This window comes from Hydra viridissima, unplaced genomic scaffold (assembly GCF_058129835.1).
Source record: "Hydra viridissima isolate aposymbiotic clone 2 unplaced genomic scaffold, HvirCarnegie_v1 scaffold_10, whole genome shotgun sequence".
Classification (NCBI taxonomy): domain Eukaryota; kingdom Metazoa; phylum Cnidaria; class Hydrozoa; order Anthoathecata; family Hydridae; genus Hydra; species Hydra viridissima.
In genome coordinates, this window is record NW_028324309.1 from 6659852 (window position 1) to 6686989 (window position 27138).

A 27138-nucleotide genomic window follows, 5' to 3' on the forward strand; every position below is an offset into this window, starting at 1 on the left:
TTAAAATAAATGTAAATCTTGAAATATATTTTAATAATAATAAATAAATAAACTTTTGGTGTATTTTCTGCATTAATGCAGAAAATAGCTTAGTTTAAAGCTTTTGATTTTTTTTATATTCGTGATGTCAGCTCCGTTATGTTGTTGTCAACTCCGTTATTAAGAGGAAATCACGGAGTTGACAGTAACGGAGTAGACATAACTATACATAATCAATAATATCTCATTATTACTCATTGGAAAACATCTTTAAAATCTTTTATTGCTATATTGTCCAAAAGATTTAAAGAGTACTAAAACACGCCATATAAAAGTTTGTAATTTTACGGAATAAAAAAGCGTAAGCGTAATAAAAAAACGTAAGTAGACTTCGAATAAGAATATCATTTTTAAAATAAGGTAATTAGGCTCTCATTTTTATATAAATAATGCTTGCAGCACGATATAACTTTAAATGTTAATAAATTCCATAGAACTGGACTTTTTTTTATTATTTTAATTAGTAAATAAGTAAAAACTACAAACCTGTGACTATTTTAGAATGTAATAACGGAGTAGACAAAAAATGTGGGGACAGCAAGTTTTTGACAAGAGCTACAACAGGATAAGGTGTAAATTAATACATGTATTAAAATACCATATATTAGCATGTCTAAAGCACCAAATTATGTCCCCGATTAGCCTTAATACAAAAGAAAAAAATTATTGAGTATAACAATATAGTCCTAGATGCAGGACATCTTCGGAGTGGACATTTTTGATTAACAATTGAGCACACAAAATTTTTAATTTTAGTTGGAAATATCCGATAAAATGCTAGTTTATATTAACGATAAGTATTACTACTCAAATGTCTATTGAATGTAAAAAGATACTTTCACTAAAAAAGATTTTTACATGTGAATTTTAATCTAGTTTATAATATTGCAGCTTTTTTTAATGTCATTCTCCCTCTTTTCCCTTCACACAGATTTGGAATTTGAATTTTTTGCCCTAATTTAAACGTTTCAAATTCCAAGTATGTATGTGCAAAGGGGAAAGTAAGGAATGACAATTTAAATGAAACTTTAATGACATTTACGCCACAGGTTTACGCTATAATGTAGAAAAGAAAATTTATTAAAGTAAAGCTATGAACATTTTTTTTTATCTGCTGCTGTGGTCAAAAAAACATTTCATAAATAGTTTGATATTTTTCAGATTGTTTCAAAATGCCAAACAATAAAAATCTCACAAACGCTTGATGTTTTTGTCTCCGTAATTTTTGAATGTTGCATTTTTTAAATCTGTGTATTTTTTGAACGCTTCACTGAAGTCAATCTTTAATTTGTTTGATATTTTGAACATATCGTTTTTTTTTTAGTTTCTCGGGCACCTCAGATTTATTTAGACACTAGCCTTCAACTCTCGGAATGTTGACTTTAGTTTTTATGTGTCAACATGGTGGTGCCGTAAAACATTTTTCAAATTGCTTTTGAGTCTTTCTAAGAAATGTTGCAATTACTCTTCACTGTAAGTTGTTTGCGTTTTACGAATGTAAGTACGAGCCATTTTTATTTTAAAATCTTAAGATAGATAGCAAAGGCTATCATATTTGTTTACGTTTCAATTAATAATTAACTATTAATTAATTTAGCTTCGCTCATCTTATATTTAAGTGCGAGTAATAAGCATGTTTACTCTTCCCCCTTTTGTTTAAGGGAATAGTACTTGGAACTTTTGTTGATATTTACTCAACGTAAGTAGCTGTACTGGTTTAAATTATTTACTAACTCAAAGAGTCTACACTTGTATTTTTGCAGTCAAAGAACCACTACGCAAACGAACTATACTTTGTTTATTACGGCGGTTTCAAATTCAGGGGTCTGCGAGTGATTTACAAAGTGGTGGGAGGCCACATTCAGGGAGGCCACAGGACAACATATGACGTGCAAGCCGAAGCATTGAAGAAGAGCTTTAAATTATAGTTTGAAGGCGGCCCCAAGAGTTGTAGATGTGATATTGAACAGAACTTCGCTCCAGAGGATTAAAGAAATGCTGCATATCTATTCGTATAAAATACAGCTAGTGCAGGAACTGAGTTCAACAGATTATTGGAATTAATTTGCACTTGCTTTCCAGATCGAAGAATTGGAAAGGCAAGAACCTTGCTTCATTTACCTGACCTCTTTACGGGTGATGAGGCCCATTTTCACCAAAACAGATTTGTTAACAAACAAAATATGTAATTCTAAGGTACACAAAATTCAAAAAATAGTCCACCAACGTTGTTTACTGCCCATATTTTCTACTAATTGTAGCTCTCGCTCCTTTGTGCCTCCTGGTTCTTTGAGAATATTGCTTTGAATCTTCTAAGTCAAGTTAGTTATAACTTGTTAGTTAATAAATATAATTCTATACCTACAGTGTCCTCGAACAAAAAAAAAATGCAACAGCATAATTTTTTTTAAAAAAAAAGTCATAAAACTCAATGTTGTGTCAGTTATTTTTAAACTTCATTTCTCAATTATTATTACACTTGATTAAAGTAGAGAAATTTTAAATTAAACTGTTGAAATTCAACTACAAAAAAAAGCTCAAAATTATTTTTATCAAAAAAGTTAAAATTTTTTTTAGAAAATAAATTAAAATTGATTGGAGCTTCTAATTTTTTTATTTTTGCTTTTAAATATTTAAAACTTAATATATTTACATTATTTCCGTAATTAAAATTTAAAAAATAACAAAAAAAGAAAGTGACAGCCTAAAATTCACGAAGGGCACAGGAGGATTTCTTTAAAACAACGTTTCAATTGTCAATGTTTCACATGACATTTTTCCTAGTTTTAAAGTGCTACATTTTATATACTTTTTTTGTAACTTAACTTTAATTTTTCATCTGTTAATCTATAAAAAAATATTACATTATTTTATTTAAATTAAATGTTTTAACAATTTTATATACACAAGGAAAATATACTTAAATGGCAAAAATGATAGAATTAGATGCTTTTGTTTCTGCTTCTATCAAAATTCAACCATTAATTGGGTATGAGACATTCATACTCATAGTATTTTAGCATTTAATTTTAACTAACATTTGCTTATCATTTAAAACTTATATTTACCAATTTAGGAAAAACATGTTCAGACTTTGATAAAGGTAGAATAATTCAATTACACAATGCAGATTGGTCTTCTTGTAATATTTCCAAAGAAGTTAGATGTGGTAAAAAAAAAAGTGTAACTTATAGCACACATGCAAACCATGGTTTGGGGTGTATTTGCTGTTCATGCGGTGGAAAAATTGTAATTAGTTGAAGGAATCATGGACCAACATAAGTACTATTGTATTTTAGTGCACCAAATAAAACCAATTATAACACATCTATTTCAAAATGGAAATTATATTTTTCAACAAGACAATGACCCAAAACATACAGCAAGAAAAAGTATAAGGTATATACAAAATGCTGGAAAACTTAGCTTTGAGTGTCCGTCGCAATCACCTGAAATTAATCCAATTGAGAATCTGTGTTCTATATTAGATGCTAAATTCAAAGATAGAAAGTCTAGTAAAGAAAATGATTAATTCTAAACACTTCAAAATGGATGGAATTCTCTGGACGTGACCTTGTTAACAAAACTGGTTGAAAGCATACCCCACAGATTCCAAGCGGTTATTGATGCTAAAGGTTATGCGACCAAATTAGAACTAATCAAAATAATTAAAACAGATTGAATTTCTTATTTAGTAGTTATGAGGGAAAACTAATTGCATTAAGTATTCAGTATTTAGTAGCAAAAATGTAAAAAAAACCATAGATGATTAGAAACAATAAACATTTTTACCTTTGTTTGTGAAAAAATATTCCCATTTTAACTAATTTTTTCCACTTTGGTTGTTTTATATATATATATATATATATATATATATATATATATATATATATATATATATATATATATATGTATATATATATATATATATATATATATATATATATATATATATATATATATATATATATATATATATATATATATATATGTATATATATATATATATATATATATATATATATATATATATATGTATATATATATATATATATATATATATATATATATATATATATATATATATATATATATATACATATATATATATATATATATATATATATATATAAACAGTAGGGAAGCAATTATTCGAAAGCTTAAAAGCTTAAAAACTTTCTTTACTTTTTTCTATGCACAGTTTAAAAAGTTTATAGTTAAACTGAGATTGTTGTATTTATCAAAATAAAAATAAAGTTGTTCATTTGATTCAATCTATAGATATAATATAGTATAATAATATAATAAAGAAGTATATTTGAGAGAGTAGATATACAATCAAATTAAAAACAAGTTTTACAAGGGAGAGACATTTACAGAAATAATTTACACCCATGACCAATTATTTAATAAAGAAGTATATTTGAGAGAGTAGATATACAATCAAATTAAAAACAAGTTTTACAAGGGAGAGACATTTACAGAAATAATTTACACCCATGACCAATTATTTAATAAAGAAGTATATTTGAGAGAGTAGATATACAATCAAATTAAAAACAAGTTTTACAAGGGAGAGACATTTACAGAAATAATTTACACCCATGACCAATTATTTAATAAAGAAGTATATTTGAGAGAGTAGATATACAAGCACTTTTTTCGGACAATAAATCTGAAGCTTAAAGAATCATGTTGGATTAACTTAAATACGCGAAAATCCTTAAAAGTACTATTTATAGGATCATGTTTGACAGTTAAGAGAATTGCATCGTTTAAGCAGCTCGAAAACTCAATTGTATCATACTGTATTTTCATATTGCATGTATAAAATTTTTTTTTTGGAAATTAGGACTTTAAATGAAAATTAAGGTTTCGGATTTTTTACACAATCAATGAGCCTTTTTGATTACCATTATAAGAGGATTGTAACATAAGATTTCCATCTTAAGAGGATTACAATAAAATCAGCATAGGGAAATTAGGAAAGCAAGCACCTTTTTCTTCTATCAATTTAATTTTTTTTTTTTTTTTTGAAAAACTTAAGAAGTGAAAGCTTTTTAAATTTTTAAAAAAAAAAAAAAAAAAAAAAAAAAAAAAGAAGAAGAAGAAAAAGTAAGAAAAGAAATAATGCCAAAAAAATTTCTTTAAAAACTTGTACATGTTTTATGACCTGTCTGGGCAGTAGTGCTACCTTTTTAGAACTGTCAAAATTCAATTAATATGCTGTCTACTTATGGAACTATGCAGTTCTTAAGTGTCCCTGGTTTTGATTAAAACTGTAGCTTAAACCAATTAAAATAAAAGTGAATCAACAACGAGTACGTAATTTATCGACCTCTCTTTTCATCTTCCTACTACAAAACAGTTAAAATGCTTTTCAATTCTAAATCTTTATTCTAGAATTGTGCTTTTTCTTTTTAAAACTTCAAAGTTTCATTGCTAAAGGTTACTTGTTTCTACTTATCTATGGACCAAGCGCCATTCTCTTCTTACTCCATCCTAATATATTGAGTTTATTTTTAAAGAAATAATTGAACGGCTGAGTGGAAAAAGGATGGTCTTTCTTAACACTCAACTTTCGGAAAACTAAAAAGTCCTTTTAATTTGTTAATTTTTATTTGAATATTAATTTTATCTATACAACACATACAGGTTAGTACTTAATCATTAAACTCCTAAAATAAGAGATAATGAGAAGTTCTTTTTTTTAATGTGCAAAAATTATAAAGTACTGGAATATTATTCTTTTTCTACTTCGTTCAATGTAAAAATAGGATCTTAAAACAATTTTAATGCATAATTTTATAACGAATAAGATTTTACTTTATACAAAACTGTTATAAAGTCTTATCTTAGTTTAAATGATATAAATTTAAAAATAATCAAATTTTTTATTAAATTAAATAAGTATTTGGTTTTTTTAATCAAAATACCTATCATCATCACAAATTTCTCCTTTCAACATTGGTTGGTTCAAGATTTCGTCATAGAACACTTTATACTCTTGTGGCATGTATTATCTAACTTTTGATATGCTCTGAGTCTTGTTGTTGTTGACAGCAACTTTATAGATTATGTTTTCGGGGAACAGCATTTCTTTTTTTTCTTTTTTTTACGGTCATCAATAAAAAGTTAGAAATTTTCACATAACCTTTCAGTTGATTTTTGTACATCAAGTGCCTGTGCTGGCTTATGCCGAACTTTTCACCCTTTCTTTCATTATCGGTTAATTTTTTTAAAAATATCGAGGGCACCATTTATGAAAGTTTAGTGTCTTCATTTTATACCAATTTTTATTCTTAGGTTAGTGAGGACATTTTGGCTATTTTAAGAAGATTTTCATACTGGCTAAGTATATAGATTCTAACGAACGTCTGTACTGCACATTATATCACTGAAAAGTTTCGGTCACAGAGCAAAAAGCTGTGCCCTCGTACTGGAAATGGATGATGGAAAACTGTTATTGATGTTCATAGTCAAAATTGTTCAGTCACCGTGTGAGTTCTATTTTGGCCACCATACGCGTCACTAAATACGTGAAGCTCTTTTCCTTCATTAGGTATCGTCTTGAAAAAATCAGAAAGAGAGCTACAAACTTCATTTGGACCCCTTTTGAAAGCCCCTTCAGCGTACGATTAAATACAGTTCTTTGTTTTGATCCCATTTGAATATCTAAAACCATAGCTTAAGTAGAACATTTCCTGGACTGGCATGAATGGAAGGGGGAAGTTTTGCATATAGCAGAGTGTTGTGACTATTACGTCACTTCTGATTTTACAATTCTCAGAAACTTTTTTAAACTTATTATAAAACGTCTTCGCTTAGTAACTGTGAACTAACTATGCAACTGCTACTTTGATTGTCACATTGTTTTAGGCCGAAGATTTAATTTTAGTATAAAACTCTTCACAACTCGAGCACACATTTACTTGTGGTCATTAAAATCTGTAGTCGAGGTTGTCATTAAAGTATCAAGTACAAAATTTTCTAGGCTTGGGTTATTGTCAATGAAAAGTATATATTTTTTTTATCGTCAGAAATGCCCCTGAATAAATAACAGTTGCAGATGTATGTTTCCTTTTTAGGAAAAGATGAAATATAATCAAGGATCTTAAAGATTTCTGGGTCTAAAGCATTTTCCCCTTTTTATGCTATCCTCTTATAACGATAAGTGACTGATTGGTTTTACGCAATCTGTTCAAACGTTAAATTATTTCGTTTGATATTCAAACGTTAAATTATTTTGTTTGAATGCAGACTTAAATACTTTACGATAGACCTCTTCTTTGAGGATCACTTTCCAACCGTTATTTATGTTTTAAACAACAATATTGTAATTAAAGAATTTCTTACTTTCAGTTTAGTACAAAAACCTTACATTTCTAATATAAGCTTTTATTTTTATTATTTCATCGTACCTTCAGTTTTACTAGTTTGAAAAAAATAAACACAACGGATACAGCATTTAGAAAATCGATCGATCTTTTTTACGAGTTGTTGTTTTACAAAACCAGCTTTAAATTTTAAAAAGCAAAAAAAAAAAAAAAAAAAAAAAAATTCAAATGTTTCTTTTAAACGAATTAAAAAAAAAACAAAAAAAAAAGCTACGTTAAAACAAACAAACGAAAAACCAGCAGTTTTTTTTTTTTTTTTTGGAACTTTCTTTCACTTCAGCATAATCAGCGAATAAAATATCTTCAGAAGAACTTCACAGCATACTACGTCATACTAAAGGACACAGAAAAGAGAAAAAAAGTACATTCGAGGTGTATTCTTACACCTCGAATGTAGTTTTGTATGCATTAGTATGTGTGTGTGTGTGTTCTAAGGGCCTGCGTATCGTTTCATTTCCATATCGTTATCATACCGATATGATATCGGAAAAAAAAAGTGTCATCGGAATGATTACGACGTAATATCGTTATAAAAACTTTAACCGGTATTGCAGTTAGTTTAAATTTCGGTATATACCGGAACTCTCGCCATTCCAGTTATTTTTTTTTTCCGATATCATATCGGAATGATAATGATATGGAAATGAAACGATACGCAGACCCTTAGTATACATATATATAGTTTTAGAATTATAAAGAAAAAATACCTTTCAATAAGAGCAGCTCTCATACTGGTGGTTATAGCAGATTGTTGTGAGTCTCCTAACTTAAATATGCTCTCGATGACAGACAATTCAGTACTTGTAGTATCAAGTCCACAGAAAGCGCACCAATCATTCACAACCATACCACCCCCTATAACTTCACTTCCACGATTGACTGTACCAGCCTGGAGTATAAAGAAAATTTCATCAGTATTCTACCAAAATGGAAAGAAGTTAAAAGAAGTTAAAAGAAGTAAAAAGAGTTAAAAAGCAACGCATTCACCTAAAAGTTGGGACTAAATAGTTTTTTAAATATATTTACCACTAGCGGTATTTGTAAAAGCGAAGATAGTTCTTCTTGGTTTTCAATCGATGTTTTGGGATGTACCTACACATTAAACAATTTACAGATCATTTGAGCCAAGAGCCGTACATAAATGAGTATAGTGCATAGTTCACACATTAAAAATTTTCTAAAACCTTTTTTTATAATTAAAAATACTAAATCATTTAGACGAGAAAGAAAAAAAGTACCAGCCCCCCTTGATTACTAAAGCTGCAGTAAGATCCAACAAGTGAGTTGTCTGCAACAGTTTGTCTGAACACTTCAACATTTAATGTATCAACTAAAATCTCCTCTGTTTCCTTAAAAAAAAAAAAAAATATCTTATGACTAAAACATATATATATTTTTTATATAATAAAAACTCTTAATAACATATTTTTGATATTCTACATCTAACTCTGTAATTCTTACTCTATCTAAATCTGGGTGAACTATAGCCACATAATCGTTACAGGCAACAACATTGCCGAGCGCAGATAATCTTTCTTCAACACGCTGCAACTTAACACCACATGGAAGAGAATTACGAATATGCTGAAGCTCCTAAAATCAGTTTAGTACACCATGTAAAGATAAATTGAACAGCAGAAACCCATAAAAGATTACAGAAATTACCTCAAAAGTTATCACCGTCGATTTAGTAATAAAAAATGGCATAAAAGATTACAGAAAACACCTCAAAAGTTATCACCCTCGATTCAATAATAAAAAATGGCGTCATTAACTATTAACACTCATATACAACAAAATTTATTAACTGTAAATTTATTATTTACCTGATCTGTTGTGGTGTTAGGAACAATCAATCCATGTCTGTTACCTTAGTGAAATAAACTCATTTCTGTTACCTTCTAATTTTATATCCATAAAAATGATAAAATAAAATTTAAAAAAATTGTAATTCAAGTAAATTAAATTGAATAAAGAGATAAACCATAAGACACTTTCCATGTTTCAACTCTTTTCACAAAAATCATGGAGATGACTTACCCACACTCAGGCTTCCAACAATAGCAGTATCTGCTAGAGAAGCATGAAACACTGGGATAACATCTGATAATTCACCTTCAAAAACACTAACAAACAAAATTTAGGAAAGTATACCTTTTCTGATTAATCATATTAAAAGGAGTAAAATAGTTTCAACTCTACTACAATAATTAATAGAATTATAGAAAATTTAGAAAACTCTACTACAATAATTAATATATAGAAAAAAAAAAAAAAAAACTTTACCTATAAAAGTTTTCAGAGGCACCAACACCAACCATACAATATGTATTTGTAAGTTTTGCATACACACCTATTTCATTACTATTTTCATAACGAGCACGAACAGCCATAGTTTTTAATTGCTTATTTATTTTACTAATTGCATATGAAGATAAAAAATGCTACTCAATATTTATAAGCACATATTTTATACAAATAAAAAATACAACTCATAATTTATTCTTAGTCTAAAAAGCAAAATAAACTTCCAGATTGTTATAATTGAGCACAAATGAGAAGACTGCAAATTGCAAAAAATAACAATTACTTAAAATCTATGAAACTTTATAAATAACCATATCTTTCTGATCTATAGTTAGTAAAATTACAATTCTATATGAAAAAAGGAAGTTTTGAAAATTGTAAAAAATGCTTTATCTTTGAAATCTTACAAATAATATCTTTCTGATCTCCTATCATTAATATAATTATAATTAAAAATCAAATAAAGCAAGTCTGGAGGATACTATTTTCTACTTTTAAAAAAAATTGTTACAAAAACAGTATTCTAACTGATTGTAAATTAGTAATTTAAAATTTTAACTGCAACAAGAAGGAGCTTTGTTTTAAATGCTTTCAAAACACAATTTCTTCATTTTTTGCTAAAAGTGCTTTGATCGTCATCATACTACCTTTGAACCCTTTCATAAAAAAGCAAGTAGGGAACACTGCCTTGCTGTTTACGCAAAACTTGATTAACACTAAGTGTTTTAATTAAATTATCATCAAAGTTTACCCAACCAAATGGATTGCCGTGATGTACTGATGCAGTGTAATGACCACCTGCTGCATGTTTTCCATGATGGTAAATAACTAAAATAACAGAAAAACAAATTAAGATGCAATCTTATTATTATATATCATGTAATAGTATTTATTAAATTAAATTTGAATTGACAATTGGCATAAATTTAACTTTAAATTGGCTTAAAGAATGAATTGATTCCAAGTAACAGAATTTCTTTTATTACAGAATCAATTTGTTACATAAAAATTGTCATAGCTAACAGTACAAAGTACTTTGAATGAAATATTATTGCTCTTTAACTAAACAGTGGAAACTTACCCAAATACCTAATCAAATATTTAGGTATTTAGAAAGCTTTTAAATAACATAAGAGTGTCAAATATCTGAAATATTAAAGCTGTTGAACTATTTGTAAAAAAAAAATAAATATTGCATATAAAAAACTACCTGCATTCAGCTTGTATTGTCGATCACTTGAAGAAACTTTCAATGAGGGTGATAGAACATCTATATATATAAAAAAAAAAAAATAAATGAAAAATAAATTTTTAAACAAAAAAATTTTTTACCTATAAATTCTGAAGTCAGTCCACCTTTTACCTTTAGGTATTTTAAGATCAACAGGTATATCAATAGGTTTATATATTTTTTGACTTCCACCAGTTCGATCATAAACAAAATATTTCAGATGGAAGATAAGAACTATAGGAAGCTCTTCAATTGACAACTTGCGTGAAGCTTCCACCTATATTTGTGAAATGTTTATTGAAATAACTAAACAAATCAAAACTATATAACAACAAAATATGCAATCAAAAACATAATCCAAAGCAATTCTTCAAAAATTAGAAAAAAACCTCAGCATTTGTTTTTGAACATGTAAAACCTTGAAGATTTTCTTTAACAAAATATGCTTCAAGTGCATTTCCCAATGACCAAATATTCTCTCCCTTAAACATTAATAATTAATGAAAAAAATAAAACTACATTGTATATAACAATTCCAAAATAAATGGTGATATCTTTTTAATTCTTTAAAAACAACATATCAATTTACTAAGCTTAACTTAATTAATCAGACAACAATAAACTTAAGCAAATTTAAATATCACAATTCTGCGTATCTAAAAGCATTTTCATTAAAATACTGCTTTTCTTCCAAGTGGTGATATCAAACAATTATCTTCCAATTATTTATTTAAAAAATGTGTAAATTTCTGTTGAAAAAAAAAAAGATTTTAAAATACTTGAATATCTAGTTGTAAAGTAAAGAAAGGCTGCAAAGTTGTTGATTCTTTTACTCCACTTTGCTGAACAGATGATCTAATCATACCGCCAAAGATCTGCTTTATTATGGAATTTTCAGATATTATCTATAAAAAAGGTTTCAAACTTTTAAGCTTTAACTTGCTGTTTACTAAAAGTAAAAGTTAAAGAAAAAAAGATTTTTTTAAAAAAAAGCCATTCTCAATACTTTTTTTTTAATTTAGAAAAGCAAATGGCAGTTGGCATTCTTAATATTTCAATTGCTTCAGTAGATAAATATATTTGTTATTTTGTTAATATGTTTTTGAAACCTTTCTGATAGTCTGTTCTTTATTTTTGGGACCAACATGAGACCAAGAACTATCATCATTTTCTTCAATCTCTGAAACACCATTTCCATTTTCTATTTTTTTTAACAGCAGTTTATTTAATGCAGCCAATTCATCATGAATGCCATTCAATAAATATGAGAGAAACTCTTCAGCATCTTCTTGACGACCCTGAATAAGATAAGCATTTGGTTAGGATTCTATATCAACACTAGCAATAGAAACACAAAAAACACAAACAACAACATGAGTAGTAGTAGAAAACTCAATTAGAATTTAAGCTTTTTTTATCTTTTTCCTATTTTAACAAATTTATTTTATTTAGAAATAAACATGAGTTTTTGTAATTACAAGTAACTAAAGAAAAAAATAAATAAAGGTAAATAAAAAAACCTTTTCAGATAAAGTTGTTTTCAATGTAGTTAAAACATTGTAAATACATCGTGGCTCAAATGAAGGACCAATTCTCAATTCCTCACTTTGCTTTTTCAATGAAACCTTTGGATTAATACACTCAAATTCATTGAAGAAAGCAATCCTAAATCAAATGGTAAGCCTTGAAAAAACAAATTTAAAGAACTTAATTTGTTTTCAAGAAAAAAGTTTTAATTTTATATTTAGCTTACAGGTTAATTGTTTACTTAACTTCATATTTGGACAATCAATTATTACTTAAAATTTTTAAGAATTTATTATATGTACTCTTTTTAATTGCAAGTATCTCTTGATTCTTTCTGTTTGTCTTTTAATGAATACTTCTCATTCAACTTTTGTTTTTCCAAATTAAACATTCACAGTTCATAAAATTTGAATTTTGTGGCTTTATCTGGATTGAGTCTAAATTGAACAATGCAGATGAAACTTTTTGCTCACCTTAGTCAAATTTTTGGAGCAACTTTTGATAGTTGTTAAGCTTCTTTTAGAACCATTTCATTATTGTAATCGTTTTTCACATGTTGCAATTAAATTTTGTAAGTTTCCATTCACATTTTTTCAAACAAAAAACAGTTTTATAGTAATCTTCATGATTTTTACCTGTTTTAGGCATTTTTGAATGTTGAAATGTGAACTACAAAATGAAAGTTAATTGTATATGATACATTTCTTTACATATTTGAACTAAATAATCCCATTTAGAAATTAAAGAATCAATAAAAATGGTGGTGGTGGTGGGGTGGGGTGGGGGATGGGGAAGAGGAGGAGGAGAAGGAGGAAGAGGGCAAAGGAGGGGTTAAAGCTTTAAATTTTATAACATAATAATGCATTTTTTGATTTAAGACAAACTTTTAATAGTTAAAAGAATTATTAAACTTTAAGAGGATGGTAACTTTAAATGGTTTTTGCTTCATTCAACTCACAGTTAGCATGGATCATGATAATGCCAACCTAGCTGACCCAAGAACGCCACTTATATAGAGTGATAGCATACACGTCAAGGTACCCTGTGATGCAAATTTTGAAATCATTTTATTTTTTCCGCAGAAAATAACTTTATTTGAATGTTCAAATTGAGTGAAATTTTGACTTTATAGTGCAACAACAAAAACACTTGTAGAATGAGAACCACTATGTAATTTGATAAAATTTGGTGCAAATGACATAGCTGAACAGCTTTGCATTAGCAACATTCCCGCCAGATTGCTGAAAAGACTTGAGGCTAGATTTGGTTGAGCCCAGTGTTCGTAAGTTTCTAGATTCGGCAAGACACTTGGATTTGACATCACACCATGTGCAAGAGTGCATACTTGAATAGGTTTGAAGACCACAAATTATATTTGCAACTTTCATACACAAGCCAAAATTAGTTTAAGTCCATTTAGATTAATTAGGGATCAGATTTATTCAATATTGGAGTGAATTTCAGACAATTCTTTTGATACTGCAACAAGAGTTTGTCTCTTGACTCCAGTGTCTTTACCAGTTCTTTGAATGAGAGGTTGTTTTTGTGGCGGTGAACTGGTTTCATCCCTGAACAAGTATTGACAATGCTTAGACAAAACTTGAGAAAACCTTTGCCAACATCAATTCCAAGCTTAACAAAAAAGCCACCAGAAACTTTGCGAGATTGAATAACATGATTCACAAGACTTGATAAATCATTGCAGTGAGTAACAACCCAAACTGTACAAAAATCTCCTTTTCTGTCAGTGATTTTTAAGTCACTGCAGGTGAAGAAATCACTTAAGTGTTGACCTGCTCTTAGGAAATTCTTGTAAAATTTTGGCTCTACCATCTTGCTGCTTGATGTTTGATTTGTAGTTTTGACCAGTTCTTTTAATCCAATTGTTTGACAGGCCCATATTTAATTGTACGTTTACAAGAGCTAGAATGATCAATTTCAGAGTGCTTGATGGTGACAGGCACTACTTTGAACTGAAACCAAAACATGCATATTTTAGGTTTTAATAAACTTTGTTTTTAAAGTTTGGTAAAGCTTTTAAATTATTCACTATTAAAGAGATTAGAAACTTGTCAAAAATATATTTCCTGAGATCTATCTAGTCTTCTTAATAGACTTTCTTTCAATATATGCATGTAAAGATTATTTAAGTATAAATATTTGCTGGGGTTTTTTGTAAGTGGAGGCCCGCCAGATTCTTTAGCAAGTCAAATAGTTCCTTACAGGGATAATTCTTTATTGGAAATAACTCGAGATGCAATTTGTTCGGCTGCTTTGGCACCATTTGCTGCTTAAGATTAAAGGTTTTCCCCTGTTCTTTATTTGAGAGCACTGGTGTGGCAAACCTTTTCCTAAAGGGCTGAGGCATGTACTGCAGTGCACACCTGGTTCTTTCTCAATGGTGGTTTGCTCTTCAAGAGGATGTTTTTTTTGCAGCTTTGAACGACCAATTAGATTTTCATCATGACTCTTTGCTTGATTTGGCATTGTGTTAATTCACTAAATCTAACTTTACTAAATCAAACTTTGCCTTTTACAAAATCTAATTTAAAGTTATATTGGATAACAATTCACTTAACGTTTGTTAACAATTACAACTTTTAAGATTTAGATGAGATCTTATTTGGTTAGACAGTCCTACAATTGATTTTTACATTTTTACTTCTCTTCAAATAACTATTCTGCCCTTCATAACATTTCTCTTTTCAAAAATTTTGACACTTTTAGAAAACTTTTGATAGAGATTTACTCTTTTTGTGCCTGTGCAACTATTCTTTTAAAAGTTTTACAATTTTTTTTTTCAAAACAACCCAAATTTATAAAGATTGATCTTCCTCAGAATGGGCCTCCAAACATTTCAGAGGTCAGTTATCTTAGTTATCTAAATTTTTTAAGCCAATATAACAAATAATTTGTTTTTTTCACAGTTTTTCTGTTTTAACAGAAAAAAATATTTTTATTTTCTATGTAGGAATCCTTAGAAAAGCTTTTCAACCATTTTTTAGCCTTTTTATGCATTTTGGCAGTAGTTTATACCTTATGAAATGCAGAGATTTTCAAGCAATCCATAAATCAAACCACGCTTTAAATAGCAAACCAATATTTTGGTCTATAAAATGAAAAACATAATTTCCATAATTTTGAAAATAGTGACCAAATATCACAGTAAGGTTTTGAGGTATAAGTAGCAAAAAATTAACAAAATTTAAACCAAAGCTGCCATAAATCTGTAACATAAGAACCAATTCGACTGAAATTTTATCCAAAGTTTGATGTGATTGTAGGCAACATTTGCACCAAATTTTATCAAATTACATAGAGTGGTTCTCATTCTACAGATGCTTTTGTTGGTGCACTATAAAGTCAAAACTTCACTCAATTTGAACATTCAAATGAAGTTAATTTCCATGGACAAAATAAAATGATTTCAAAATTTGCATCACAGGGTACCTTATGTGTACGCTATCACCCCATATAAGTGGCGTTCTTGGGTCAGCTAGGTTGGCATTATCATGATCTGTGCTAACCGTGAACTATGCATATTGGTGTTAAATGAACACTAAAATGTGAATAAACTCATATTTTATTGGTGTTTTTCATAAAAATATTAAAATTTGTACAACTCTCTCAGACAAAATAAAAATTTTTAAAAATTTTGCAGTTGCTCTACCGTAAGTGTACTCCAAAGGGTTTTCTTGGGAATTGCCATAAACATCAAACCTGATTTTTACAGACCATGCACAAAATAACATAAGCATTGAACTTTTGATTAGATGAAATATTTCAAATTCATTTAAAATGACATTAACAACTATCGTAAAATCTATAAAAGAACATAAAAATTGTTTGTATTTTAACTTTGTAATTCTGTTAGTTTTGAGGAAATTTTACAAATTATCACAACCATACTAAACACATGACAAAATTTTTTTTTCTTCCCAAAAAAGATGTATAAAAGGAAATGTAACTATACCTAATATACATCAAATTTAATTACTTTATTCTTTTTCAAAGAAATTAATATCTGTTTAGTCTTAACATAAAAACCATTAATGTGCCTTTAAATGCTTTTTAAATTAAGACTAAACTCAAACTTTCTAAAAGAAATTCTTACATGCTATCGGTTAAAGGAGTTGATGTATGATTTACATTTGTATTCAGAAATCCTTTGAGGGACTTGTAAAAACGAGATATTGGTGAAATTGCAAGAAGGGCTTGTAATGTGGTATTGATGTAACACCAATTACCTCGATTGATTAAACCACGAAGTTGGAGATGATGACGTGTAAAATCTATCTTCAAATTGCATATGTAATCTAAAAGCATTAGACAAGTTATTTCTAACTTTTTACTAACAATTTAAAAGCAACTTGCTTTGCCATTACAAATGTTAAGTATCTTCCCAGTCAATAACAAAATTATACATTTTAAACTTTAAAACCAAAATTTAAAAAATATAGTAAGAAATAAGACATAAATTTGTAGTATTCAACACAATTAAGATTAGACAGACTTTATACATCAAATTTTTCTTTTGACCCACATAGTGTTTATTAAGTCCAGTTTTGTTATAAAATTTTCAACATCATTTCAGAAATAAAGAAGTGAAATATGCATTTTAATCAAAGACATTGTTCAGCCTTGTCAATAATGCATAAAAAAAGTAAAACTATTATTGCTTATTTTATGCATCGTTGACAGACCTCTGGTTATAGATTCTTAACATATTGCATATTTCTTAAAACTAGTTTTGAAAAACTCTTTGACTCAAACTATTTTAATGGAGATTGATGAAATAATTACAAGGTACTGTATTAATACCAAAGATACCTAAATAATATCTCAGTAGCTTTTCCCAGATCTGATATAAAGGATCTATAAAATTGTTTACTAGTTTTAAAATGAAAGCATTCAGTCAAATCAAGAATCAGGAATTTTTGTTAAATACTTTTTAAGGAAATAAAATGTTCTGTTATAACTAAAGAAACCTTAAAATATAAGTTGACACTAGTTCTTAAGTTTCTTACTGAAAAAAGTTTAAAAGGTATAACATTATTTATTTGATAAGCATTATTAAACATAAAGAGCAACATCAAAAGCTTTTAAATTTCAACATAAAATAATAAACTATCTATTTTGAAGGTCCTTAAAACTTCACAATTCAAAAAATAAAATCAGAGTAAGATACCTGCTAGCTTGACAGCTCTTTCATCATTCTCCATTCCAACAACAGTAATAAAATCTTTTAACTCTGCATTATGAGTGTCATCAATTTGTACAGAAATGACCTTGTCATTGTTAATTGAACTCGAGTTGCTGTCAGTGACAGTAGAGTTAAACAAAGAAGCCCATGTTGATGGCCTGAAAGGTTCTTTTTTTTCAGAGCCATTTTTTTCTATATAAGGCTCATTTTTATTAAGTAAATTTTCTGAAAAGGTTTGAACTTCTGCTTGAGATTCATATTTTTCTGAAATAGCATTATGGTCAATTGAATTCAAATCATTTGATGTGTTAAATTCAAAAGAAACATTGTTTACTGATTCTGGATCTCCAATACATTCAACTGAAAGAAAACAGCAATGTTACTTTTTATAAAAAAAAAAAATTTTTTTTTTTGTTTATAAAGTATACAAGGTATTTTTATGATTTAAGAACAACTTAGATTTTTTTTTTTTTTTTTTACAAAATCTTTATTTTAAAATCTATTGAGATTAATTCTAGAAAACAAAGGAGCACTTTTTGTTAAAAAAAATAAAATAAAATAAGTAAATAAATTAAAAAATAATTATGTTTTTTGTTACATTATACCTTCATTCACCCATGCCTGAGTTGTATTATGTAAATCACCACATAAAAACTAAAAAAATAAAAAATAACTTGAACCTTAACATAAATAAAAATGCATTAAAACTTTTTTATTTTCTGCAGTTAAAGTATAATGCAGTTAAAGTTTTAAAGTATACCTCTACACCAATTTTCTCTGGTTCAGCATGCTGGAAATATATATTATACTCATCTACTTCAAAATCACCAAAAAGCAAAAGCTACATAATAAAAAAAACACACACACAAATATATGAGTTTAAAACTGAAGTAGTAGTTAAAATTTCATCATGTAATTATATTTATCAATACTAAAATCCTCAAAACCATACTTTCCATGCGTGTTTTAAAAAGTTGTTAATACTCAAAATTGTTAGCCTTTCCCATGACATTATTTTTTTTTACTAATATCATGCTTTATTAACAATTACTAACTTCATCACATTGATTATTGACAATTATAGCACATAACATCTAATCTGAATGTAATATCAAAAATTGATATCATTTTGATGACTTGACTTCATGATAAACTCTTTCTAAATCAGCTATTTTGTTAAACAACACTTGTAATAGTATACAAAGATTTTTATTTCAGTGCTATCTTTCATAACTAATGAAGGAGTAGTTCTTAGAATTAGTTAAAGTCATTTCACCTTATTTATATCATTTCGTTCAAGTAGTCCTCCCTCATTTGGGTTCATATTATTTTACTTCCAATCTATTAGACATGTAAATGATCGCATCATTTTTATTTAAGATAAAGTACTTTTATGCTGAATCTGTCAAAAATTGACATCGCATGTTGCATGTTTGTTATTTCGTAGAGCTGCCATTATGGTCTGCAATGTGGGTATGAAGTTATTAAGGGGGATCGATTTACAATAAAAATTTTATATATAATTGTAAATTACTGAAATAAACTTGTTTTTATGTTTTTTTTTTTAAAAAAAGAAAGTTTTTGGGTTAAAAATATGATTCAAAAGATAATTGATTTTATTAACAGCCAAATTTAGCGAACACAAATCCCCCTGAAGCGAATTTATTTACTACTATGTGGTCTATGGACACAATCACACATCGGGAGGGGGCAGAACTGTACAAGCTATCTGCCGTGTCACGCTGAACTGCCTGAGGGTCATTTAATAAACATGAGTGTAAAATTATTCACTCTTGAAGAAGTTAAATCTCATAATAATGGAAAATCTTGTTGGGTATCTATACATGATAAAGTTTACGATATTTCAAAGTTTATAGATGAGGTACGATCTGCTATAAATTTTAGAGGCCTGATATCTGTATATATCATGGAAGCTAACCAATGCATTTTATAAAACTATCATCTGATATGTATCATGTAACAGCCTGGTTCATCTCATGCTACTTATCACATAGCTTCTAATATAATGATACATAACTTAATGTAGATATGCTCTCTTAATTGCATTAGCAGCTATATAAATATTAAGAAGTGGACCAGGTTTTAACATAATGATTTTTTGTAATCTTATATGAGTCTTTCAGAAAAGTGAAAAAAGATTTTTATTTATGTCATTCTGATGCATAATTTATGCTGTATATTTTCAGCATCCAGGAGGTGAAGAAGTTTTGTTGGAAGTGGCTGGTAGGTTTAACTTTTTACATTTTTGAAAGATTAAATATAAAGTGTTACTACTTACTTTAAACATTTAAATTAGTTATCTGCTTTCAATAGGGTTTTAGTAAGTATATTATAAGTATATAGCATCAGGGTTGTCATACTTTTAAAGGAGAATCATGAGCACTAATGAAATAATAAATAACTCAATTAAAGCTGAAGTACTCAATCTTAAACACTAATCAATAATTTGAAAGCAATTTTAACAAGATATCTGTAAGTTAGGTTATAAAAGCAAAGCTTGGCAAATAACTAAAACTCTAAATTCCCTTTAAACTTATAAAACTGTTGAAAAGTTTATCAGCATAATATTTTCTTTGCAAAAAGTTGACCCCATAATTCATTGTATTAAAATTTTTGAGAAAAAAATTGTGCTATAGGGATGCAAAGTTGTTAAAAGAAAAAAATCTAAATATTTTTTAGGAAAAGATGCTACTGCTCAATTTGAAGATGTAGGGCATTCAAGTGATGCTAGGGAATTGTTAGCAAGCTACTATATTGGTGATTTACATGAGGTAAATATTTAGCAGTTTGATTGATATTGATAGTTTGAGATTCTATCAGGAGCATTTTAGAGGGAAGGAATTAAGTTTACTAATACTAGTTTGAATTTTGATTTAAAAAAATCAATTTTATGGCAAATGTTATATTGGTTCCTGAAATTAAGTATTGTTTTTTTCTTTAGAAGGATAGATCAAATTACAAACAAAAATCAGCTAAAGAAGTGAGTTTACTTTTTTTACATATTTGCATTTCATTAGTGCTTTAAGAGATTAACTTTATATACATATTATTTGTATGTGCATATTAATTCCTGTCTTAATGCTATAGTATACATCTGCCATGCCCCTCAAAACTCATTAAATCTCCTTAAAAACTCTTCAGAAAAAAAGAATTTTTACTACTTTTTTCTTAAATCTCCTCAAATTTTCTTTTACCTGTTTAACTTTAAGAATGCCAAATGATTTTGTAAACTTTCTTAAACTCTCCAATTGTTACGGTTTTAATGGCAACAATTTAATACTACAATGTGTTATTTTGGCAAAAACTCTTGTTTTTTGAACTAGCGAAGCAGTCTACTAGTTTAAACTATTTTTGTGTTAAGTTAAAGTGAAACATGAAGAACCTTCAAAACCCAAATATGACATTGAGAAGTTGTCTATTTTTCCTTAAAACCATCTTAAATAAAAACTACTTTTTTTTTTCACTCTAAGCTTCACAATTCTCCTCATTTCTCATGTTTGAATTAAAGTTCCAATCCTGCATCTTTAAATTGAGCATTAAAAAAGAATGTAATTTCTCCTATTGTCTAAATTACATTAGATTAATGCTTGTAATAGAACTAATTGTTTTGTTTAATCTATTTTAACACATATATTATAATGGGGAAATTTTCAAAATGTTTTTTGATCTTAGTATTTTCAAACACATAAACTGCTAAATATTAAAATATTCATTTTAGAAAAAAACAAATGGTTCACAGGAGTCCAGGTAATATTACCATGTTACTTTTATAAAGCTTTAAAACGTTTTTTAATTGATTAATTTTAAAAAAATCTGAAACATAACTATAGAATATAATATTAATATGTTTGGAACTAACAAAATAAAATTGTTGAAATTTTCAATGATATTTTTTTAAAATATCAAATATTTTTAAACAATATCTTTAAAATTATTTGTATTTTCTTTGATGATTTTAAATTCAAAAAAATCTTTTCAAACACTTTCATTCTTAGAAATAAAGCTGTAAATTATGAAACTAAATACAAAATGATAGAATTTTCTATTTGCTGTGATGAGATATTTTTCTACTCTTTGATTTTGATTCTCCCACAGTTTTGTTGCAGAGAACATTTTCAGATCCAAACTGATTGTTTTGTAAAAATTTTCCATTTCTATTGAAAACTATCAGATGTGTTTCTAGATTCCAACTGCTAGAGGTCATTTATAATACTTCCAGTTAAGACATAGGTACAAAATAAACTTTTCATGTCCAGAACTTTCCTTGTTCCATCACCGAGACTTTTGGAACATTGGAACATTTACCATATTTGTTTTTTCATGTTCATACAATTCTAATAGAAATTTAAATTCTTTTACCACCAACTTATTAGCCACAAAAAAACATCTGTACTTTTTTTTCCCCCTTTTAATAATGAAAGAAAATGTACTATTATCTTGATCTTGTCATTGGGTAATTCAATTGGACATTTTAACTTGGTTGACTTGTGCTCATACTTATCAACTCCTCTATTGGATTGTTTTCATAATTGGCTTGATTTTTCTCTCAGCAAATATGCCTTGGGTTGCTGATCATCAGTAAGTGGGTGTTGATTAATGACTGCTGCTGTGTAAGTTCAATCACTTTCCATAACTATACTTTTGTAATATATTTTCAGTTCCATATTTTGGGAATCACATGTTAAACTTTCTGATCTGTGAAATCAAAACATCATTTTCAGTATTTGACAAATTTTTGAACAGATAACTTTATTAAAGTTGAGGTTATTTTTACTCTATATGATTATAAAACAAATGACTTATTCAAACTTACATTCTTTTTCACCCAATTCTTCTGATGCTTTTAGATGGTGTCCTTAAGATTTTCTTTGCATTCTACAGCTAGCGCAGAAGTTTTGCTGACATCTGATTAGTTTTCACTTTTTTTTTCTTCAAATTACAGGAGCAAGAAAACTACAAATGTAATTTTTTAAGATTTACCTAATGTTTAGTCATTTGACCTTTGTTCTTAAGTACCATTTCAAAAGGTTTCGGCATGCTTTAGAGAATTTTTGAAAGTATTGCAGAGACATGTTCTTTTATGGAATTGAAGTGCAGCATACTCGTAATATGGTTAGAACCAGTGATAAATCAGTGAAAAATCGCTTTTGTCCGACCACATGGCGGTAGACCATTTTTCTTGTGATTAATGCTTCCCTTGTGAACAAATACAATTCTTTTCTTAACCATTGAGGCTGTAAGCAATGGTTTTTGAGCATCGTAAGCCTAGGTCTTTTTGAAGCCTAATTTGAACTGTTCTAATAGACACTTTTGGAAAAAAAAGGGAAAAATGTTCCAAAATGTTTACGCAATTTAAGAACTTTGAGAATATTTCCGTAACAAAATTTGGTTTCGAAATTTCGTATCGTTTTATTCCAAACTCTCCGCTCTGACAATAAATCCAAACGCCGAGATTTAAAAAATCTGTATTAAGTTTTTTACAAAGTCTTGGAATCAAACTTAGCAATTTAATTTTTTGTTTTAGTTGTTTGCTTACATGAGTTAAATGTATGTCATTTTACTTATAATAGATATTTTTATAAATTTTAATTTTTTGTTTCACAGAAATGTTATTTCTTTTTATTTATTTATTTTTTTAATTGTTTTTTTAAGCATTTCTGTTTGGTTGGCAATTCTATCTTTAACTGTGCTTGGGATGGCTTTTGGCTATTACATGGTATTTATGAAAAAATAAAATTATCTTAGAAAGGCTTTTTTACGCAATTGCATTCGTGTAATACAGAAGTTGTATGTGAAATTGTCAAAAGATGAATTTTGATTCATCTACATGATGATCATAATAATAGCATGGCAAAGTTGAGATCATGTAATGTGTTCTTTTCTTACTCAATTTTTTAATGTGATTTTCGAAAGTATGCGTGGATAGATAACTTATTTTCTTTGTAAATTTGATTTTTAATAAATTAAAAGATATTCTTTCCTCTTTTTTTTTTTACTCACTTAAAACTTTAAACATTCGAATTAATTTTTCTCGTAAAAGAATACGCATGTTTTTCACATAAATTTGAATTCACTTGTAAGTTTGTAACAGCCGGAAATAAACATAGGAAGGTGACCACAGTCTCCCGAGATCAGTAAAAAAATAACAACTATGAAAGGCGTTGAATGTGTAACAATATTCTACTACTAAGCATGTTAAATTTGAATTACTGCAAATAATGCAAATAAGAATAAAAAGTACAAAACGAATTGTCGAGGCAGTTGTGATATGTGTGCGACAACGAAAAGCCTTATCAGAAAAATATAAGAAAATTTTAAATAGAAATAAAGAAGTAGATTGATTAAGGAGAAAAAAAATACAACATGCCACCATAAAATCCACACTTGGCACTATAATTTTAAATTTTTAAAATAGAAAAAAGGAGTAAATATATATTAGGGTGTGTCACAATTAAAAACTTTTAATTTCAATTCCGTAAGATAATTGACCCATTAGAATAAAATTAGTTTGAGTTCAAAAAAAATAAAAGTGTTGCTCTATTTTTTAGATCCCCGTTTTTATAATTTTATATTCAAAAATTTTTCCAGAAAAAAAGCAGAGACCTTAAAATTTAGCTAAAATCTAGAATTTTTTGTTCTGAGCATCTCAAATGACCATTTAATCAGGCACTCAAAATGATCATTTTATAAATGTGTTAAAAAGTGCACTGATTGCAGGCAGAAGTCGTTAAAATGTATCTTTATTTGATGGAGATTCATTGATATTTGAAATAAACGATTTCTCTCTCAATTGAATATTATAAAACCTCCACCTCAAAAACAAATAACCATTGAACTAGGATTTTTTAAAAACTCTTTTTAGACAAAGTTGCTTAAATTCATGGTGTACATAAATAAAGCCATGGCTTAGGTCCATGGTTAGTAGCCATGGTCTAGATCCATAGTTACCAGCGATACTGTGCTCGATACAAGATATAAAATTCTTTTAATAAACTTGATGCAATCAAAATTAATTCCTTTTTTAATATTTGTCATCAATTTTTAGTAAAAAATGTCAAATAATTAACTTGTCTCAAAACAGGTTACTACTATGGATTGCCGATTCTGGAACATTTTAATTTTTTGCAAATTTTTTTTTGCGTGCCACTTTTTTGTGGGCATGGGTTCTGGCTCATATATATTTTGATCATAATGTAACAATGAATTTTTCTCCGTTTGAACCGTGCATTACTTTTAAAAAACTTTATTTTTGAAAAACTTTTCAGTTTGTAATGTCTGACGTGATGGTGCTTGTTCAGTCTGTCCTGTTAAATTTGTCAATCATTTTTATATACGCGTTTTTAGAATTACGACAAGGTATTAACAATGTCTTGAAAAACGTTTCCTTCATCCAATTTTTTCAAGACGTAAAGATACAAATGACCACAATAAGACTTTCATTTTATAAAATTAAATTTAAAAAGGGGATGCTAAAAAAGGGTGAATTTGGATCTAACAGCAAACCAGACCCATAGCTTCATACCCTCTTCCGCTCTTTACATAAGCTCCATCTCTTATTGAACTCCCTTTTACCCACGGTGTTATAAACAATCCGTCTCCGCTCAGAGTTTTCATCTTCATTCCATTGCCATTTTTTTTTGACATACACAATGCCTCTTTCTGCGATTTTATCCACCATCGCCGACCCTGCAGTTGAAGCAAGTGCTCCCAACAAACCTGTTGCAACCACTAGAGCCGCTCGCACTGCAAGCATTCCCAATAATGGCAAAAGAACTCCAATAAATCCTCCTTTTACTTTTGAGTTGTATTCGACCTGAGTTTTGCTCATTTTAATGGTCACTCCAACTACTCGACGGAGAGCGTTCACAATTTTTTCATATTGCTTTCAGTCACGAACAATACGTCTCTTCCATTTAAATCGTCTTTTGAAAGCTTGATGCTTACAGGCTGACCATCCATTATCGATTTTTTTATTTTGTCAGTCTGCCCTTGTGAAACATTTACTTTTACACTGATATATTTGCTCATTTTTTAAACGTCGAAAAATATTTATTTCATTTCTCGAATGTGATATCTGATCGTAATGTCCTCACCACGAAAATCAACCAAATTTCCATTTTGGTCGATAATGCGAGTGACCATCGTCGAAATCTCACACAGTTTCACGGGAAGATAAAGAAAATGGGTGGGTCTTTCAATGATTTTAAAACCTGGACCAACGTTTGGATAAAAGGAGTAAATGCAATTTAATTGGGATCCGTTGATATATGCCGACCCGATGACGTTGTTGAGAATTCTGATTGTGTTGATGCTTGAAATTCGGACAATATTGTCAGGCTCATATTCTGAATTGGAGTCCAACTGTCTTTTCGTAAACCCCAAAACTGACGCGATGCTTTTCTTCACGTTCAAATCCATCAAATAATTTAAACCTAGTTTGATGGTTGATTTTAAAGTATTAGGATTGGTTCCAATTTTAATGTTGTCTGGAGAGTAACTAGTTTTATTTGCAGTAACATAATTTCCACGTTGAGTCGCGTAATTTTTTATCGTGCTTGAAACAGGTTTTTGCAAATACTTATCTTTAATGTTGTAACACTTGTAAATCTTTAATGTTGTAACACCCATCTGGAATGACAATTTTTTCCCAATTTGCTCCATTGTTCATGCTGTATCTGAAAGAATTGTTTTTGTCTGAAAAAAGCCATCTCATAGTTTTTCCCTTTGTCAAAAACGATTTTGTCTAAAAAATCTGTTGTTATCACGTTTGAATTTCCATCCACGTCGATTATAATCCCTGACATTTTTTTTATTACGCATCATTTTTTTAAATTGTCTTTTTTGGAAAATAAAAGAGGTCAAATCCGCTTCAATATTTTCCATTAATCTTTTTGAAGGACAAATCAATCACGGCAAATCCGTGGGGTTGAGACCAGCAATGCTTGCAAAACTTTTTAAACTCTTCTTTTTTTCATGTCGACAGCGACGTGGTCTCGATAAATGTGGTCGACGTTTTTTGAATCCTGCGGAAACAGGCAAATAAAATTCGCATTTTCTCTGATGGTTTGCCTGGGGAGCATGAAATAATTTTGAGCCAAATAGAAGCAGTCGACGTTGGAATGCCTTCCTCTGATGTAATATTTTTCGCACTTGTTTTGTTTAGTCAATTGCAGATCGTCAAAAATCATTAAATTGTTCCTCGATGCGTCAAAATCTTCTGGTTCAGGCACGTCGTCAGCTGTTCAAAAAACTAGCATTCCATGTCCTCTTTGTCATCATAATTTTTTGAAAGGTCGTCAATCACTATTTCAGGATTTAAATTCAATTTTTCGATTTCCCCTTGTACCTTGAACAATTCGAGAATAATCTCTTTTGGCAATTTCTTCTCGAAGGAGCTTTTTAGTATTTTGTAT

At 28.6% G+C, this 27138-nt stretch overlaps 3 protein-coding genes across 3 annotated transcripts; 1 reads left to right on the top strand and 2 right to left on the bottom strand.

Moving 5' to 3' along the window:
• Positions 1 to 7630: 7630 nt before the first annotated feature.
• On the bottom strand, positions 7631 to 9901 carry LOC145193336 (eukaryotic translation initiation factor 6-like). Its single transcript, XM_090099505.1, has 8 exons — positions 9723 to 9901; positions 9477 to 9562; positions 9263 to 9306; positions 8898 to 9029; positions 8675 to 8785; positions 8463 to 8528; positions 8144 to 8325; positions 7631 to 7770 (listed from the first exon to the last, which is right to left on the bottom strand). The coding sequence occupies exons 1-8, from the start codon at positions 9827 to 9829 to the stop codon at positions 7761 to 7763; spliced, it is 738 nt and encodes a 245-aa protein (XP_089955631.1). The 5' UTR covers positions 9830 to 9901; the 3' UTR covers positions 7631 to 7760.
• Positions 9902 to 10215: 314 nt separating this feature from the next.
• On the bottom strand, positions 10216 to 19181 carry LOC145192966 (ubiquitin carboxyl-terminal hydrolase 10-B-like). The gene is made up of 12 exons (XM_090099504.1): positions 18981 to 19181; positions 18465 to 18545; positions 18310 to 18358; positions 17690 to 18064; positions 16616 to 16817; positions 12495 to 12639; positions 12084 to 12272; positions 11754 to 11879; positions 11364 to 11456; positions 11107 to 11251; positions 10954 to 11013; positions 10216 to 10571 (listed from the first exon to the last, which is right to left on the bottom strand). The coding sequence occupies exons 1-12, from the start codon at positions 19026 to 19028 to the stop codon at positions 10387 to 10389; spliced, it is 1698 nt and encodes a 565-aa protein (XP_089955630.1). The 5' UTR covers positions 19029 to 19181; the 3' UTR covers positions 10216 to 10386.
• Positions 19182 to 19380: 199 nt separating this feature from the next.
• LOC149882892 (cytochrome b5-like) lies at positions 19381 to 23705 on the top strand. Its single transcript, XM_090099506.1, has 6 exons — positions 19381 to 19586; positions 19912 to 19948; positions 20405 to 20496; positions 20667 to 20705; positions 21444 to 21472; positions 23378 to 23705. The coding sequence occupies exons 1-6, from the start codon at positions 19476 to 19478 to the stop codon at positions 23457 to 23459; spliced, it is 390 nt and encodes a 129-aa protein (XP_089955632.1). The 5' UTR covers positions 19381 to 19475; the 3' UTR covers positions 23460 to 23705.
• The last annotated feature ends 3433 nt before the right edge of the window (positions 23706 to 27138 follow it).

Coding starts and splice junctions, on each gene's coding strand:
- LOC145193336 (XM_090099505.1), bottom strand. CDS start 9,829: ATGGCTGTTCGTGCTCGTTATGAAAATAGTAATGAAATAGGTGTGTAT. Junction 8,786..8,897: donor TTCACCCAGATTTAGATAGA/GTAAGAATTACA, acceptor TTTTTTTTTAAG/GAAACAGAGGAGATTTTAGT. Junction 8,529..8,674: donor TTAGTAATCAAGGGGGGCTG/GTACTTTTTTTC, acceptor TTTAATGTGTAG/GTACATCCCAAAACATCGAT.
- LOC149882892 (XM_090099506.1), top strand. CDS start 19,476: ATGAGTGTAAAATTATTCACTCTTGAAGAAGTTAAATCTCATAATAAT. Junction 19,587..19,911: donor TTTCAAAGTTTATAGATGAG/GTACGATCTGCT, acceptor GTATATTTTCAG/CATCCAGGAGGTGAAGAAGT. Junction 20,706..21,443: donor AACAAAAATCAGCTAAAGAA/GTGAGTTTACTT, acceptor TATTCATTTTAG/AAAAAAACAAATGGTTCACA.
- LOC145192966 (XM_090099504.1), bottom strand. CDS start 19,028: ATGAACCCAAATGAGGGAGGACTACTTGAACGAAATGATATAAATAAG. Junction 18,359..18,464: donor CAGAGAAAATTGGTGTAGAG/GTATACTTTAAA, acceptor TTATTTTTTTAG/TTTTTATGTGGTGATTTACA. Junction 16,818..17,689: donor AAGAGCTGTCAAGCTAGCAG/GTATCTTACTCT, acceptor TAATGCTTTTAG/ATTACATATGCAATTTGAAG.